The sequence below is a fragment of the Trachypithecus francoisi genome, unplaced genomic scaffold (assembly GCF_009764315.1).
Source record: "Trachypithecus francoisi isolate TF-2019V2 unplaced genomic scaffold, Tfra_2.0 Lachesis_group14, whole genome shotgun sequence".
Taxonomy (NCBI): domain Eukaryota; kingdom Metazoa; phylum Chordata; class Mammalia; order Primates; family Cercopithecidae; genus Trachypithecus; species Trachypithecus francoisi.
Window position 1 is genome coordinate 55,654,818 of NW_022681459.1, and position 18,144 is coordinate 55,672,961.

Consider the following 18,144-nt stretch of genomic DNA (forward strand, 5'->3'; position numbering starts at 1 on the left):
TGTCCTTGAAAGAAGGTTTATTCCAATGCTGTCCCTGCAGCTCCCCCTGCAGGTCCCCTCGGTGTGCTCTGAGGTGGGAAACCCTCCCTGGGGGTGGTGAAGGGGAACTCGGGCCACCCCACCAGCCAGCAGATGCTCTGGCAGCCAGAGCCCCAGCCTGGAGGTGAGGCTCTTCCTGGGGCTCGGTAGGCTCCTGCAGGCTTTTCGGACTCTTAACCAGCCCGGCTTCCTCTGCTTTGGGCAGCAGTAAACTGGGCCAGCTTACTGCTCACCAGCCACCCAGCCCTGGGCCTGCTCTCCAGGTTCCTTCTAGCAGCTCCATCTGTCAGGGCAAGGGACGCAGGCCTGGGCCATCTTCTGGGCCATCACTGGGGTTCTCGATGGCCACCCCACCTCTATGCTGGCTCTTCCGGAGTGTGTAGGCGGACGGCCCCAGCCGCACGATCTTCCCGCTGCCCAGGCACTCGTCCCCTTTGTAGAACACAGCAAACTGTAGGGAAGAGAGACCCTGGCATTAGGGGTGCCACAGGGAGCCAGCCCAGGGCAGGCAGGGGCAGAGTGGTCCCCTCTGGGCCTTGGCCCGTGCTTGGAACGCCAGGCGGCTGAGCTGCCAGGAGAGCAGGGTTTTGTTGCTGCTGCTGCTGCTGAACAGGAGAGGAGGGGCCTGGGGCACCCAGCAGCTTCACCAGGGAGGGTCTTCAGGGTCAGGGTATCTCTCCCGAGTGGGACAGTCACAGGGGCCACTCCAGGAACTGGCAGGTCTCTGAAGCCCTTGGGAATGTGGAGCTGTGACAGGAGGGAGCATGGTGGCAGCCAGAGGATGCTTCCACTCCCTCACCCCAGGTTCTCTCCCGCCACCTGCCCCTGGAGAGCCCTCAGGCCTGCATATGCCAGGCGCCCATCCTCAGAGCTCCTACCCACTCAGCCCACAGGGGCCCCAACCCTCAGGCCTGCATACGCCAGGCGCCCATCCTCAGAGCCCCTACACACTCAGCCCACAGGGGCCCCAACCCTCAGGCCTGCATACGCCAGGCGCCCATCCTCAGAGCCCCTACCCACTCAGCCCACAGGGGCCCCAACCCTCAGGCCTGCATACGCCAGGCGCCCATCCTCAGAGCCCCTATCCACTCAGCCCACAGGGGCCCCAACCCTCAGGCCTGCATACGCCAGGCGCCCATCCTCAGAGCCCCTACACACTCAGCCCACAGGGGCCCCAACCCGCTGCCTCTTTGAGTGCAGTCCTCATGCCCCTTCCATTTTCTGTCCTTGCTTCTAGGGCCCGGGCAGCAGCCGAGCCTCTCAGGGCCCGAGCAGGAACTGGCTGGTTGGTGACATCAGAGTGGAAATCCTCTCACAGTTGTCACTGCGGGAGGAGCCCCCAGGGCACGTCTGGTCGCACTCTGCCGTCACCAGCTGTGTGACCCGAGCACACCCTACTTCTGGGCCTCAGCCCCCTCCTCTGTAACCCAGGTGCCCTGGTAGGGTGAAGAGCAGTACAGTCCTCCTGGAGCACAATGAGAGCTGGGCTCACCCCCCACAGCCCCACTCACCTGTCCTGTGGCAAGCGCATGCACAGCCTGCACAGCTGTCACCCACACGGTGCCATCTTGATTGAGGGTCAGCACGCAGGGCACTGGGTAGAAGAGAGGGGCCCTTGGAGGGGGCACAGGCCTTGCCTGGTCGACCTCAGGCCTCGGGGCCCCAGGGAAAAAGGAGCACCAGCCTGGACTCTGGGCGCAGCAGGACACTGCGGGGCAGTGTACACTCTTGCTTCAGCCCCACACACTGGGGCCTGCCTGCATCTCCCAGCACCCCGAGGCCTCGCTCAGGGCAGGCACAGAACACGGGAGTTCTGAATATTTTAGGTAATCTCCAAATAATCTCCACAACGGGACTTTCCTCCTCCAGGGTCTCCCATCCCTGGCCCAAATCTGGCCTCAGGAAGCTCGGCTTCAGGGAGCCCAGCCTCAGGAGCCCTCCCATCAGTCACCTAGTGCCATCTGGTGGCGGAATCGGAAGTGGCACTCCATCATCTTGTCCCGGACCAGCGCTGCAGGCGGCTCCTCTGTGATCCAGTGCACGCGGCTGGTCCTCAGCAGGTCCCTGTACAGGGCTGGGTGGTCTTTCCGGGGGGCCTGTAGAGTGGGATGCGAAGGTGGGGACGCAGAGGGGCACCCTGCCCCAAGGCCGGCCTCGGTGTGGTCCCTGGGAGGTAACGGTGCCGGCACCGCTCGCAGCGCTCCACCCACAGAAACTCATCTCATCACCGGCTGGGACTTTGAATCCCCATTTCACAGATGAGAGACTAAGAGGCAGGGGTGAGATCCGAGCCCGTGACAGTGAACACTGCAGGTTCAAGTCTGACTCAGGCCCTCCATCTGCAACCACCTGTGGGGCACTATCACGACCACCCTCGAGGACTGGATTTTCTATTCACAGGGCCACAGGGGCCAGCCACACCATGGGCTTTTCTCTCAAGAAGGCCACCCCAGGAATCCCACCACACCCCAAATGGCTGAGGAAGGAGGGACTGGTAGGTGCGGGCTTCCCGCAGCTGCCCTGGGACTGGCCCTGGTATGGGGGGGGTCCCAGCCACCCTAGGTTGGTTCTGAGGCCCCTGTTCCCTGTCACCTCCTGGTATTGTGCCAAGCCCCGCCCCTGAAGCAGGACAAGGAGCATTAAGTTAAGGGCTTTGGGTTCTAAGCAGGCACTGAGACCTGTCTAGGGACAGGAGGCCATTGGTAACCTTTCTGGTCTTCTTATAGCAAACTGAAATCTAGATCATTTAATTCACTCGCAGCCAGGCTTTTCACCCCACAGTCTTCCTAGAAGGAAATGTCTTGGAATCGGCGCGTTGGGCCTACTGGCCCCCGCCTGCATCTAAGAGAAGGTGCCCCAGCATTTGTGTCAGAACATGAGCCAGCAGCCAGGGCGCTGAGAGTGGGCCTTCTCAGCTCTGCACGCCAAGGTGGAGGCTGGGTCATTCAGGGAAGAGGCTGTGCTGAACACGGCCAGCAGCGTCCCTGGCCTAACCCACAGATGCAGCAGCACCCGTGCCCTTGCCTTTCCACCCAAGCTGTGACAACCAAAAATGCCTCCAGACACTGGCAAGGTCCCCTGCAGGTGGGGTGAGCTTGCCCCTGCGGAGCGGCTCTGCTTTGAGGCCAGGGTCACAGTGGTAAGGGCCCCGTGATGGTGGAAGGCTCCATTTGATCCTGGCTTGGCCATCTGCACCTGGCTCACGACAACTCACTGGATCCTACCACGGCGGGCACTGTCCTTGGCACTGAGGCCATGCCCTCTCCACCAGATGAGCCACCCAAGCTCCGGGTCTCGCTGTCCTCTTTTGTAAAATTGGATAAACTTTGTGTACAGGGGTTCAGTGATGATTAAGAGGCCAGCACACAACAGGGCCTAATGAGTATCTTAAAACCCTCCTGCCACCATGGCCAGTCCCAGGAGGATGCAGCAGGAAGGCAGGGGACCAAGGACAGGAACAGAGTTAGTCACAGGCTCCATGAAGCCATGGCTGCTGGAGGCCTTCCCAAGCCCTGGTCCGTAAGCACTGCTGGCCCTGCCAGAACCAGCCCCAGTGCTGTCTCAAAGGCTGGCCCACTCACCACAAACACATTGCCCTTGGCGCCGTCCTTCTCTACCACGTACCAGGGCTCTCTCAGGCCACCGATGTTTGCTCTCTGGCCCAAGGTATACAGGAACCAACCTACAGAAAGACAGTTTCTCCATGAGGCTGGGCAACAGGTTCCATCCCACATGTCATGCCTCTCATCAGGAAGGCAGATGCTGGGAGGGCAGCCCAGAGCAGGCCCAGCAATGGTGGAGCTCACTGGGAAGCTATGATCCTCCAGCCACCAAGGCCAGCCCTGACCAAGCACCTGGGCACATCTCATCCCTCTCCAGGCCAGGAGCCAGTGGCCACGGAGCAGGTCCTTTGTACCCCAGAAGGTGCAGGTTCCAGCTGTAGGAGCCCCTGACTCTAGGCCCAGGATGTGGCTGGGTGCCCCGTGTGACGCCAGGGGCCCTTCTTGCTGAGCCCATGACACAGCTGCGCGTCTAACAGTGTCCATCTCATATGAGCAGCAACTGCATCAGGGCTACCCCCAGCCCCTCTGTGCACCCTCACAATGTCACAGAGCAGATGGCAAACTCACTGCCTCCCTCCCCTGCCGTGGTGCACACAGGCAGAGAGAACCTCATGGGATTTACCACGTGGCCTAGGCCGGCAGCCTTCTTCAGTGAACTGAACTGCAGGTGGAAACCATGACTCATCCAACTGGCTCCTGCTGGGGCCAGGGCTGGCAGATACATGGGCAGCTCTGCCCGGCAGTACTGTCCCAAGCAAGGCTGTTACCTCAACCTGTCTCAGGAACGCCTAGCCCCGGCTCAGCTTGCCCTCTCTCTTCCACAAGAGGTGGAAGATCTCCAAGTGCAATGTGCCGCAAGGCACCACCTACACCCGCTCCCCTGGCCGGTCCCACAGCTCAGGCCTGCGCTGCGTCAAGACTTGCCTGATCATCACGCCGGCTGACACATCCCCGCCACTGAACTAACCCAACAATGGCTGTACTCTGTCCCCACAGCAGGACTGCGCACTGGTGACTAACTCAGACTCTGTCCCCTGACACCAGGCACAGCATAAGCTCATGCAGGCCTCACCGCAGTAAGGGTCTGCGTGTGAGCCAGCAGCACCCCAGCCGGCGTGGGACGCCTGATCCCATCACTGCATGTGGTCCCGAATCATCCAGATCATGCCGTGACGTCCACCTTACTCCCTGACTCAGAGTGGAGTTTTGTGTAGTTTCACATTTTCCTTACAGTAAGGAAATCATTCTTTTTACAGGGATTTGATACGTAACTCACAGAGGATAGTCCTTCCAAGTCAGAGGTGCGCTTTTCATGAACTCCAGCATTTCAGCTGAGGCCACATCTTGAAACGCGAGCCCTCATCAAGGCAACTGTTCCACCCTAGGCCATGCCTGCCTACCCCGGCCCCCACAGCGCCTTCTGCGATTCACCAGCCAAGGGAAAGGGACGACGGGCACCCTGGTCTAGTCTCCCAGAGCGGAAGCCCCACAGCTCCAGGCATTTCCGTTGACAAGTGGCAGAGTCTGCACCTCACCTTTATGTGTTCCCAGAACCTTATTGTCTTCTATGGAAATAAAGTGACCAGGTCGAGGCTGCAAATACTGGAAAACAAACATTTCATTATCAACGGAGATCCAGGCCCAGGGCAGACACGCAGCCCCATCGCTTTGTGTCAAAGACCAGCACTGACCTGAAGAAGGAAATGTTCAAAATTCCTCTTCCCGATGAAACACATGCCCATGCTCTGAAATGAGAAGACGGCAGCCGTGAGAGGACCAGAGGTGGGGGCCCACACTGTACCCAGACAGCCTGAGCAGGCCCCGGGTTTCCCCGCCTCACCCCACACCTTGCTTCCACGGTAGGGGCCCAGCTGCCCACCAGCACCCTTGGCCGCCAGTCACAGCCGGCGCACACAAGGCCAGGACCTTAGAGGACGCCTCACTGTCTCAGCCTGCAGGGTCTGACCCTGCACGGCAGAACCTCACACCAGCTGCCCCGGGGAAGAAAGAAGGACCTGGGGAGAGACAGGGACCAGAGGAGGGGCAGGAAGCAGAAAAGCCAGGCCTGAAGCTAAGGCCTCGGGGTAGGGCTCCAAGGGAGTCAGAGAGGTGCCTTCTTCAAGTATATCTGCCCCAGCTGGGGAGCCTGGGCGGCGTGCACTCGCCACCGTGGCCCCAGCAGGGGCTGCATCATTTACTCTCGGTTTGTGTCTCTCAAGACTGCCCCTCCATCCCTGTAGCTCCCACCACAGAGCAACGCTGGAAACAGAAGACTAGAGAGGAGGACGGGGGTGGGCGTGCTCTTCAGGGAAGATGCCTCTGATGAAGGTCTGGCCGTTCCATTACCAGGAAGAGATAAGAAGGAGCGACAGCTCCCACCGCACCAGCCCCTGAAGAGGTGAGGCTCATCCCACAGCGCCCTCGCCCTCCGTCTCCAAGTTTCTCCCACGGACTTCATCCTAGTCCCGCCAACGCTCTCTTTTTGAGACAAGTTTCGCTCTGTTGCCCAGGCTGTCCTCACGCTCCTGGGTGCACTCGATCCTACCGAGGAGCTGGGGCCACACGCAGGCACCCCCATGCCATCTTCCTGGCTTCTCCTCGCCTCAAGGCCTTTGTACTGCCATTCTCTCATCTGGACTTTCCCAGCCCTCTCTGGGACACCAGATCCTCTCATCCTTCAGGTCTCAGGTTCCATGTAACTTCTTTTGAGGCCGTTTTTGGCATCTCCATTCCCTACTCTCAGACCCCACTGGTGCTTCCCGCCCGGGGTCCTACACCTCCCGCCGTAGACATTTTCTAGGTTTACACTGACTGGCCTCCTGTCTGTGTCCCCCCACTCGCGGGTGAGCTCCATGGAGGCAAAGATGGAACTCTGTGCACGTCACCATATCCTCTAGGCCCAGCAGCACAGCGCCTGGAACAGATGGCACCGAACGAGTCTGTGCCGGGCGAGTGGATGACAGAGCACATCAGCGTGCAGACAGTGGCAAAGCACCTGCCCCTCCAGGGGTCTCGGTGCTGCGTCACACTGCCTGGCACTCACCTGGCAGGCAGGCCATCCCAAGAGCACCCCACCAGCTGCGAAGGCTGCAGGGAAAGCTGCCTATCACAAGGGTCAGAGGAGAGGAAAAAAGCAAGGAGTCTCCTGTAGGCTGCTCCCGGATGTCAGCAGAGCCCTGTACCGTGCGCCTGAGCAAACTCCTCCATCTATTGCTCCAAGGTCGGCCTTTGATGTTAGGTCCTGGAGAAGGGGAAGTGGTGCTGGACCCACAGGCCCAGCTGCTCCGCGGCCGTGCAGTCGGGAAAGGGAAACAGGCACTCATCAAAGGAAACTGCTCACTCGTACCTCTTTCTTCTGAAGCACATGATGAAGTCTGTTCTCAGCAGCGATTTTCTTTACAAACTGTTTTGTTAATCCCCCCAGAGGGAAGATGGTTCTCCTCAGGGCATCCTGGGAAACCTGGCTGAGAAAGAAGGTCTGGTCTTTAAAGCTGTCAGCTGCCTGGAGGAGTTTTACCGCTGCCAAGAATAAAGAACAAAAGACGTTGCAGGAAGAAAAATAATGATACTTCACTTTCAACAATGTCCTTCTGTTCCCTTAGACAGACTATCCCTAGCCTGTCAGAAGCAGACAACAACATTCAATAGCAACTACTAGGGAAAAGACTGCCACTGGGGTTAATGTAAGAAAAATCTGTACCTCCAAAAAAAACAAGGATTTTATATGACAAAGAAATTATTCCAGCTCATACTTCAGATGATAATATTTCACATGAAAAAATGTTCTGAAGTGATAAGAAAAAAAAAACACCTAAAATAAATTCAGCCACATCTTGGAAAATGGAGTAAGCTAGCCGCTTGCAGAAGATTCCACCGACAGTGTCAGCTGTGGTTTCTTCCAACAACCACAGGATGTGTTCGTGCCACAGTGGTTTCAAGAACTCTCCACTTTCCAGGTTCACTGCTGGGCGGCCAGCACCAGCAGCGTTCTACCTGTGAACGCATTAGCTTTCCTGGTAAAAACATTTTTTGCTTAGAGTCTCAGCTGACATCTGTTAGGTGCCCCTGCAGTTCCTCCGACATTCCCTGATTGTAAAGAACCATTTCTGGCTTTAAGGCAACGGAGCAGAGGTGTGAGTAAACCTGGCTTAGAACTGTCCAGTTCTCCACTTTCAAGTTCAATGATCAATGGCAAAAAACTAAGACGAATGTCAGTTTTCTGGCTTCTTTCAATCTTTCTCATAAACTTCTCCTTTCGAGTTACACTCAGAGCACGCCACATGCCATAACGGTCAGACAGCACACGTACCCTTCCTGGCTTGGCAGAGCCACGCGTACAGCACACACACTGTGTAGCTAGGGTTTTCCATCTGCTGATTCCCACGTTAGCCATGAGAGGGAGAATTCTCCTCACGTTACAGAGGGGAAACTGGAACCGGCCCAGTTCATTATACATGACTCGCCCAAAGTGATGCAGGTGGAGGCGGCGGGAATAGAGGCTACCCAGCCTCCCAAGTCCCACTCCCTTACTTGGCAGGTACAAACAGCAGAACTGAGCAACAAGTGAGACTAAGTTCAGCCAACCAGTCGCCACGGAAGCAGGGCGCTTTCCAGAGTCCACTTTTTCTTTTCTTTCTTGAGATGGAGTCTCACTCTGTCGCCCAGGCTGGCGTGCAGTGGTGCATCTTGCTCACCGCAATCTCCGCCTCCTGGGTTCAAGTGATTCTCCTGTCTCAGCCTCCAGAGTAGCTGGGACTACAGGCACGTGCCACCACGCCCGGCTCATTATTTTTTGGTATTAGTAGTGGAGACGCGGTTTCACCATGTTGGCCAGGCTGGTCGAACTCCTGACCTCGTGATCTGCGCCTGCCTTGGCTTCCCAAAGTGCTGGGATTACACGCATGAGCCACCGCAACTGGCCTCAGAGTCCACTTTCAATCCCAAACTAACTGCAGTCAAACACTGCATGTGTGTAAAAGCCTCAGAAAACTAGGAGCCATTTGCATTTTCTTCTAGTTCTGAGTCATTTTAAAACAAACTAAAAATCTATGATTTTCAAAAAAGCAAGCTGGTGACCCTAACTGAACTACTGTAGGGGAAAAGCACAGAAAGGAATGAACAACATTTGGAGGAGGCTGCCTGTGCTCGAGCCTCACTGACAAGCCGGCTCCCGTGCTGGCCCTGCCAGGCCGGTGGTAGCATGCTGTGCGGGGAAAATTGGTCTAGTCACAGGTCGGGCCTAGAAGCGCCAGTCTCAGGTGCTGCCCAACCCTGAGCTCAAGCCCTCCACTGCCCCTGTAGGTGCCCTCCCCAGAGACCCAGGCCAAGCCAGGGCAACTGCAGAAGAATGAAACAGAAACCTTGAGTATGCCTACCAAACCACGTGAAGGCCAAGACATTGTGGCATCATCAGAACTCCCACACGCCAAACGCACTCAACAAAATGCATCCATCAGTACTATCAGACATTTCCTAGGGCACGTGGTCTATAATCAAGGTCGAAGGTTCTGCAAGGCACACAGCGTTCTAGGAGGTAAGCAGGCACATCTATTCAACATGGAAATTCACCCTCCATCTCCTCAGGTCCCATAAATGCACAATTACTTGGTGAATTCCACCCTGGAGTTCCCAAGTGGCAGGACTCTGCATTCAACCCCATGTCTTCCTGAAATGGGGGGCTGTCTTAGGGGAGTGGGCTGCTATTCTCTGGGCTCAAGTTAGTACAGTTACCTGATCACCCTCTGGCATGAGGAAGGAAGGAGAGGAGGGAACAGAGGGTGGCAGACGACTGTTGGCACACTCAGGGCTCCCTTGACCAAGCACAGCCCTGCCCCATCGCTGCAGCCTTCAGGATAGGCTCAGCAACGCTGAGGAAAGAACTCAGCTGGGGCCGGACCCAGCAGAAACAGCAGGGGCTGGGGAGTGAGCAGAAGTGCACTGCAATCCAGCTCTGCCGCCTGAGGTACCTAGGTCAGGTGGCTTCATCCAGGCCTTGGTTTCCTCATCTGTGAAACGGGACGAGAGCACACACCTCATGGACTGCTAAGAGGGGCGATGTGAAATGTGTGAGGCCAGGCTTGGTGGCTCACACCTGTAATCCCAACACTTTGAGAGGCCAACGTGGGAGGATCGCTTAAGCCCAGGAGTTCAAGACCAGCATGGACAACATAGCGAGACCTCATCTCTACAAAAAAATGAAAAAGTTAGCCAAGTGTGGTGGGGTACACCTCTGGTCCCAGGTACTTGGTGGGACTGAGGTGGGAGGATCACTTGAGCCCAGGGGGTGGAGGCTGCAGTGAGCCAAGATTGGGCCACTGTCCTCCAGCCTTGTTGACAGAGACCTTATCTCAAAAAAAATAAAAATTTAAAAAAGAAATGTGTGCATGTAAAGCCCTGCCCCAGCCCCAGCCCCAGATACCCCTGTTCCCCAGATGGCAGGACAAGGCTCCCTCCAACATCTGAATTTCTGGACAGAGGAATTTCTGGACAGAGCAATGCTGCCCTACAGGGGTCCTGCCCTGATGAACGCTTCCTGCAGAAACACGGCTCTGAGCTCCACTTGGTTTTTCACTCAACAACGCAGGGAATTCCTCTTTTCTACATACACATGTACACCAGGACAAGCCAGCAGCTTCCCAGCTCACTGTCTGCTATTGACTTTTTTCTAGAAAGGTGAAACCTGGCTCCCTAACACACATATGGCTACAAAGCCTGACTGCTGAGCCTTTGTGATCCACAGCAGGTCCCGTGCTCACAGCACATTAAAAGTCTGCCTGAACCGCATGCCCTTGAGAACTTATTGCTAAGTACAGGGCCTTGGCTAGACTGACAGCACCCCAATGATCACTGTCAAATATTTACCCAAATATTTTTGGAACATTCAAATCACCAATGCACGGTGTCTAGAGCTGGGTTATCAATATCTGATGTCACTTTCCACCAGCTCTCGCCATAGCCAGCAGGGACATCTCTTACTACCCAATCACAGGCCCCGAGGGGAAGTGCTCTCTTGGTAACCGCACCTTTTCAAACGTGAATCCCATACAAGCTACTCTGGAGCACAGAGGGAGGGGTGGCCGTGATCCTCAGGCACAACCCACTGTCATTCCTCAAAAGATTTCACTCTATTCACAAGAATTCAGCTCTAATCTGGGCACTTTAACTTACCATTTCTAACTTCAAACCGATTTCGGAAAAGCCCTTCTGGCCTCTGAATGTGCTTCTGCTGAAAGACTTCTTCATCTTCCAGTGACGTTCTTGCGTAGTGGCCTGTGGCGATGGCATCTGCCCCTGTGAGGTTTTTACAACACAAGGGTCAGGTTTTAGACTCAAACCTGCAGGCCTTGATCAGCATAAACCAAGGCACAAAAGAACAGTACAGACTCCAGGTCTTTAGGCTGACGGGCTGCGCAATCCACCGTGCCCCCAAACAGGAGACCCCAGGGAACAGAGGTACACATCCAATTCCATCAAACAAGCAGCCTTAGACTCTGAAGCTGACACAGTCTTGCTACTTAAAGTGTTACTGCACTTTTAAGAGCCTTTCCAAAGTTAACTTCTAGCTTAAGGAAACAGTCTGAAATGCACAGAAAGATTTAAATACAAAATATTCGTTTCAGAGTTTGTTATAATACTAAGGGAGGCCAGGCGCAGTGGCTCATGCCTGTAATCCTAGCACTCTGGGAAGCCAAGGTGGGCAGATGATGGCTTGTGCTCAGGAGTTCAAGACCAGCCTGGGCAACATGGTGAAATCCCATCTTTACAAAAAATACAAAAATTAGCCGGGCGTGCTGGTGCACACCTGTAGTCCCAGCCTCTTGGGAGGCTGAGGTGGGAGGACTGCTTCAACCTGGGAGGTCGAGGCTGCAGGAAGCCGAGATTGCACCACAACACTCTAGTCTGGGCAACAGAGCAAGATGCTGTCTCAGAAAATAAATAAAATAAAATAAATAAATAAATAAGCACCAAAATGGACCAGAACGTTCACCACTGGGAGAATGTGAGGTGAATGACAATGCACTGCCGTAACAACGGGGATCCTTACAGAGAATGTTTACAAACACAGGAAAACGCCTGGCACTGTTAAAAATTCCAGATATTCGGGCCAGGCGCGGTGGCTCAGGCCTGTCATCCCAGCACTTTTAGGAGGCCGATGTGGGTGGATCACTTGAGGTCAGGAGTTTGAGACCAGCCCGGCCAATATGATGAAACCCCATCTCTACAAAAATAGTACAAAAATCAGCTAGACATGTTGGTGGGCAACTGTAATCCCAGTTACTTGGGAGGCTGAGGCAGGAGAATTGCTTGAACTCAGGAGGTGGAGGTTGCAGTGAGCTGAGATCGCACCACTGCACTCCAGCCTGGGTGACAGAGTGAGACTCCATCTCAAAAAAAGAAAAAATTACAGATACTTAGTTTGGGAGAGACTTTTACAAAAGGTGCAGCAAAATGGATTCCATCCTTAACCAACCACATTAGCTCATTGTAAACAGAAGACACAGCAAGAATTAACTGCTGCATCTTAACGACCTGAAAAAGGCACTTTAGAAACACATGGGCCGGGCGCGGTGGCTCAAGCCTGTAATCCCAGCACTTTGGGAGGCCGAGACGGGCGGATCACGAGGTCAGGAGATCGAGACCATCCTGGCTAACATGGTGAAACCCCGTCTCTACTAAAAATACAAAAAACTAGCCGGGCGAGGTGGCGGGCGCCTGTAGTCCCAGCTACTCGGGAGGCTGAGGCAGGAGAATGGCGTGAACCGGGAGGCGGAGCTTGCAGTGAGCCGAGATTGCGCCACTGCACTCCAGTCTGGGCGACAGAGCGAGACTCTGCCTCAAAAAAAAAAAAAAAAAAAAAAAAGAAACACATGATCTCATCTTGACCGAGTTTCTCATAGAGAAAACAATCCACTTTAAATCTGTGTCCTTAAAGAACAGCACTTATACTAGAAAAAGTGCAGGATGCCCCTGAGAAGTGCGGTGAATTCAGAAGTCCGGGTGTCATGTCCCGTCACCCTGTGTTGCATGGTTCATGCCTTTCATCCAGGTGTGGAAATACTCACTGCAGCAGTTCCTTCCACAGCGTGCCTGACAGCCAGTCACCTAGGGGCTCCCCAAAAAGCTTTTGTGACAGAGAGCTCAGTGCTTCCATTCCTGAACCGCTGCCTGCGCCTCCACCCCAGGGAACTCTTTCTCCTGCCAGTCCTAACTCTGTCCTCTGGTCACACAAAGAATGTCATCCTAACTCACACACTTGACCACTGCCACTATGACCCCAAGTAATCTCAACAGTTCAGGGAGAATATATTTCCGGATACCCTGAAACTAAAAATCAATTCACATTCTATCTGTCTGTCACTCTTTTCCTGAATAACTGATATGGTCTAACCGGGACAGACCACAGTGGACGCGTCACCCCTTCCCAGACATTCTCTGATCATCAGGGTGAGCTCAGTCTGTGCTGACTTTGACAAAAGACATCACACTACTGGCTCAGTCAGCCTGGGGGCCCAGATTTTCTGCACATTCAATGGCAACCAAGCTAGGTCTTTCCAATCTTGTACTAGGAGAATTAGTGAACCTAGTTAGCAAACTGCATTTATCTATTAAGTTTCATGTTTTGGTGTTAGCCCAGTGTTGAAATTTAAGATTTTTCTTTTTGATGTTTTTGTTTTTGTAGGCATTTGTTTATTCCTAACTCCACAAACTTTCATCATCATCAACTCAGCGTTAGGTTGCTCATATACTGAGTCTGCAAGCCTCATCTACGTCATTGCTAAAGGCGCCGACGCTACTGGGCCCCTGGCTTACAATGGTATCTCGCAGCCACACACAGCAGGGTGAGCTGCAGTGGGACACAGCAAACCAAGAAGCCCGAGCCAGAATGTCAGAAGCTCGTTATGGTGACTCCAATGGCAGGGGACAGGAAAAGACCCTCAAATTCATGAAGCAAAGCCACAGACATCAGGAGGTGATCTACACAAGCAATTCAGCATCAGGAGGCTCCACAAGAAGAAACTGGCTCGGCACAGGGGCTCACGCCTGGAATCCCAGCACTTTGGGAGGCCAAGTCAGGAGGACTGCTTGACGCCAGGAATCTGAGAACAGCCTGGGCAATACAGTTGCGACACCATCTCCACAAAAAATTAGCCACCATGGTGGCACGCCTGTGATGCAAGCTACTCAGGAGCCTGGGGTGGGAGAGTCTCTTGAGCCCAGGAGGTCGAGGCTGCAGTGAGTCATGATCGCACCACTATAATGCAGCCTGGGTGACAGGGTGACAGAGTGAGACCCTGTCTCTTTAAAAAAAAAAATAAATAAATAAGTTTTAAACCCAAATTACTTACCAAGATTATCCACAGCGTAATGAAAAAAGCAACTGAATTTGATGTGCTTGTTGCAAACTATGTCAGGATTGGGAGTCCTTCCTTTTTCATACTCATTCAAAAAATCACTAGAATAAAAGAAAATGACTTCAGTTCCAAGTGTGAAACATTCCTCAAAAAAAAAAAGTCACTAAATTGCTTAATGTAGAATTTCTCCTTGTCATACCAAAACTATAATTTTCTGCAAAACAGGAGAGCTTCAGTATAAAGCCACTTTTGTTTATAACCTGCTGCACGGGCCACCTGACAAGGTGTTATTCTCTGCCGGCTCAGGAGCCACCGTCTCCATGCAGGCTCACAGCGCCTATGGGGTCAGGAGTGGGGAGTGCCCCTGCCTCTGGGACTCCTCCAACACAGCAGGGCTTAGGTGAGGAAGAGAAGATGCCTGAGTGACAGTAGAAATGAAATCCTCTAGACTTTCGCTGCAGGGCTGTGGTGCTATGCTATGCATTGGCTTTCATCCACAGTTCCTGGCTTGCAACTCCCTTAGCCTGTTATTGTTTTGTTGTCATGCTAGGTGCGGTGGGCCTCAGGGACGGGCCTCTGACCTCACCCGTTAGTCCTTTGCTGTCATGCTGGGTGTGGTGGGCCTCAGGGACGGGCCTCACCAACAGGCCTCTGACCTCCTGCCCTCCTTTCACTGCATCTTTCCTTTTTTTTTTTTTTTTTTTTTTGAGACAGAGTCTTGCTCTGTCATTCAGGCTGAAGCGCAATGGTGTGATCTCAGCTCACTGCAACCTTCGCCTCCCGGGTTCAAGCGATTCTCCCACCTCAGCCTCCAGAGTAGCTGTGATTACAGGCGTGCAGCACCATGCCTGGCTAATTTTTGTATTTTTAGTAGAGACGGGGTTTCACCATATTGGACAGTCTGGTCTCCAACGCCTGGCCTCAAGTGATCTGCCCTCCTCAGCCTCCCAAAATGCTGGAATTAGAGGCGTGAGCCACCGCGCCCGGCCCACTGCATCCTTTTCTTTTTTTGTAGATAGGAGGTCTTGCCATGGTGCCCAGGCTGATACTGAACTCCAGGCCTCAAGCAATTCTCCTGCCCCAGCCTCCTAAAGTGCTAGAATTACAAGCACCTACCTTTCTGACTGTGGGTCTTAAGACCCTCCCCCGAGACAGTCCCACTCTGTATCCCGGGAGAAGGAATGGCAATGTCATGAAGCCTCCATAAAAACCCAAGAGTACTGGGTTCAGAGAGCTTCTGCACAGCTGCACTTGCGGAGGCTCCTGGAGGGTGGACACCCTTTCCCCATACCTCACCCGGCCTGACTCTTCATCTGTATCCTTTGCAACATCCTTTATAATAAACTGGTAAATGTGTTTTTCTGAGTTCTGTGAACCACTCCAGCAAATTATTAATAATCGAACCCAGAGAGGAAGTTATGCGAATCCCAACGGGAAGCCAGTGGGTCGTAAGTTCTAGAGGCCCACACTTTCCACTGCTGTAGAGGGGGAGTCCATCTTGGGGACTGAACCCTCAACCTTTGGCATCCAGCACTATCTCCAGGTAGATGAGATGGTATCGGAACTGAATCAGAGGACACCCAGCTGTGTCCACGGCTTGGTGTATGGAGACAACCCCGCACACCTTTGTCACAGAAGCCTTCTTCTGCGAGGATGGCTGCCATGGTGAGAGCAGAGGAGAGACCCAGTCAGAGGTTTCCCCACACCAGGGCTCCATGAGCCATTCCGCAATCTCAGCCTGGGATGCTGCGCCACTGGGCAAATACACCAAAAATACTTTCCTCGCGTGACAAACACACTTCTGAGAATGAGCAACCTCTTGGGTGCTTAAAGTGGATCAGGCCATCCTAATTCAGTGAATTTCTGCTCTAACAGACTGACTGAACGTGGGAAAAAGATGCCATGATACCAGCAAGACTTACATAGTCTTCGAGGATTCACTTCAAGAGGGTTATGACGCCTATTTTGGGAGTTTAAAAATGGGTGTATTTTTGGTATAAGTGATTTTTTTCATTTAACCTAAAACTCTCTATTAATCAACAAGGGTTAAAAAAAAACCAAAGTTGATCAAGAGGGTTGCGTTATGCAGACAGATCATGGATCTGCACAGGGTCAGAGGTTCCTTGGATATTTTCCACTTCAGCAGGTACCAAACTGTTTTCCTACTTCTCGCTCCCCCTAGAAGTTTATAAAAGCTCATGTTGTTCCACGTTTGCAACAACACTTGATATTACCACACTCTTTCCATTTTGCTTTAATTATTATAAAGTTGTCAGGAAGCTCATTAAACTATAAACTACTTAAGGCGCAATCTGGGTCTCTCTATGTCCTAGACCCAACAAGCTTTCTATGTGACAGTCATCAGTAAATATTGAAGAGGTCAACGTTTAAATCAGTTTCTGAAGGTGTGTCATTTGGCATTAGCAAAAACAATGGAGTAACCTGGCCTCTTCTCTCACTGGAAAGAAGAGAAGCCTTTCCTGCACTTTGGGAGGGAGACAGCAATTTAAAAGACTCAGCAGCTAAAACATATCTGGACTCTGATCCATGAAGGCCAGTGGGTCTTGAATGAAAGAATACGAAAGAAATTTCTGAGCTAGAGAGCCCTACTGGAGGAGTGAGTGTCCGGCAGGAAGACAATGCCTCCACGGGCAGCCGGTACTGGGCGAGGACAGAGGGCAGGCTGGCTGGAGCCTGGGGTGAGCTTGGGGGCAGCCCCAGAGATGGGAAAAGAATCGCCTCCTCCTTTCAGTCTCTATCAAGCAGCGCCAGAAGGCGGCAGCAAGCACTGGCCTGGAAAGCTGGGTTTTAATCCCAGCACTGCTCCTCCTTTGCCATAGTATTCAAGTCACTCTTCCTGTCTGGCCTCCGCTGAGCTGAACTTCAAAAACCACATCCACTCGTGCACTTTGAAAAAGCGGGCCGGGCGCGGTGGCTCAAGCCTGTAATCCCAGCACTTTGGGAGGCCGAGACGGGCGGATCACGAGGTCAGGAGATCGAGACCATCCTGGCGAACACGGTGAAACCCCGTCTCTACTAAAAAATACAAAAAACTAGCCGGGCGAGGTAGCGGGCGCCTGTAGTCCCAGCTACTCGGGAGGCTGAGGCAGGAGAATGGCGTGAACCCGGAGGCGGAGCTTGCAGTGAGCTGAGATCCGGCCACTGCACTCCAGCCCGGGTGACAGAGCGAGACTCCGTCTCAAAAAAAAAAAAAAAAAAAAAAAGAAAAAGCGGTGCTAGCAGTGAAGTGGAAGCTCACTTGGACTCCCTGTTGTCACCCCAAACTCTACAGTACTCATGAGGAGTTCCCTAAACCGGCCTTCCCCAGCCACCCAGCCTTGATCTTGAAACTACTGCTGACTCCTCTCGTCTCTGGTCTCCCACACACATCAGTCCCCAAGCCTCATCATACCTTTTCTCAAAGAAAGACCCTGACAACGCCCCACCACCAGCACAGCGGAAGTACTTATGAAAGCAGATTCCAGGGCCACACCCAGACCTCGGTCCAGGTCTGTGTTTAACAAGCACCTCAGATCTACTGCCCGGTGGACTCGTCCTCTGGGTCCAACAAGCCAGCCCTCAACTTCCACTCCCACAATCCCTCCCCATGAAGTCCGAATCTGCAGCAACAGCACTTCCTGAGACTCTCCGCCTTTGGTCTTCTCCCGTATTTATCCTATATTTGGCTGCCACACTCTTTTTTTTTCTTATGTCCCCGAGAAAACTGCAGAAGTTTTTAATGCATTTATCATGCATTCTACAGATAACTTCCCCCAGGAAAATTCAGCCATCAGTTTTGTCCATGTTGTTAACATACACGGCACCCATATGTTATAGCACAGAGTCACAGACGGTTCATGTTCAAGCTCTTCCGTTGATTGTTTAGGTGACCATAGTCAATTGACTGAATCTAAATTTCTTTGTATTGTTATTTGAATAGTTTTGGGGGAACAAGTAGAGTTTGGTTACAAGGGTAAGTTCTTCAGTGGTGATTTCTGAGATTGTGGTGCATCCGTCACCCAGGCAGTGGACACCGTACCCAATGTGTAGTCTTTTAGCCCTCACCCCAGAGTCCATGATATCGTTTTTATGCCTTTGCGTCCTCACAGCTTAGCTCCCCAGACTCATCTTTTTTTTTTTTTTGAGACGGAGTGTCGCTCTGTCGCCCAGGCTGGAGTGCCGTGGCCGGA

The 18,144-nt window shown here is 53.2% G+C and overlaps 1 protein-coding gene across 13 annotated transcripts in view; it reads right to left on the reverse strand.

The window, feature by feature from the left end:
- Positions 1–18,144, reverse strand: part of TRMU (tRNA 5-methylaminomethyl-2-thiouridylate methyltransferase) — a 22,569-nt gene continuing 4,425 nt past the window's right edge. For 2 of the 13 annotated variants that reach the window (XM_033233569.1, XM_033233571.1), the window contains 9 exons: positions 13,949–14,055; positions 10,770–10,892; positions 6,949–7,062; positions 5,294–5,347; positions 5,138–5,204; positions 3,621–3,721; positions 1,991–2,135; positions 1,551–1,633; positions 1–786 (listed from right to left, as the gene is read on the reverse strand). In XM_033233569.1, the coding sequence (XP_033089460.1) occupies positions 310–786; positions 1,551–1,633; positions 1,991–2,135; positions 3,621–3,721; positions 5,138–5,204; positions 5,294–5,347; positions 6,949–7,062; positions 10,770–10,886 (1,158 nt within the window). In that variant the 5' untranslated portion in view covers positions 10,887–10,892; positions 13,949–14,055 and the 3' untranslated portion in view covers positions 1–309. Of the gene's footprint in view, positions 787–1,550; positions 1,634–1,990; positions 2,136–3,620; positions 3,722–5,137; positions 5,205–5,293; positions 5,348–6,948; positions 7,122–10,769; positions 10,893–13,948; positions 14,056–18,144 lie in introns of all 13 variants that reach the window. The other 11 variants (XM_033233570.1, XM_033233572.1, XM_033233567.1 and 8 more) reach the window with 10 other exon arrangements.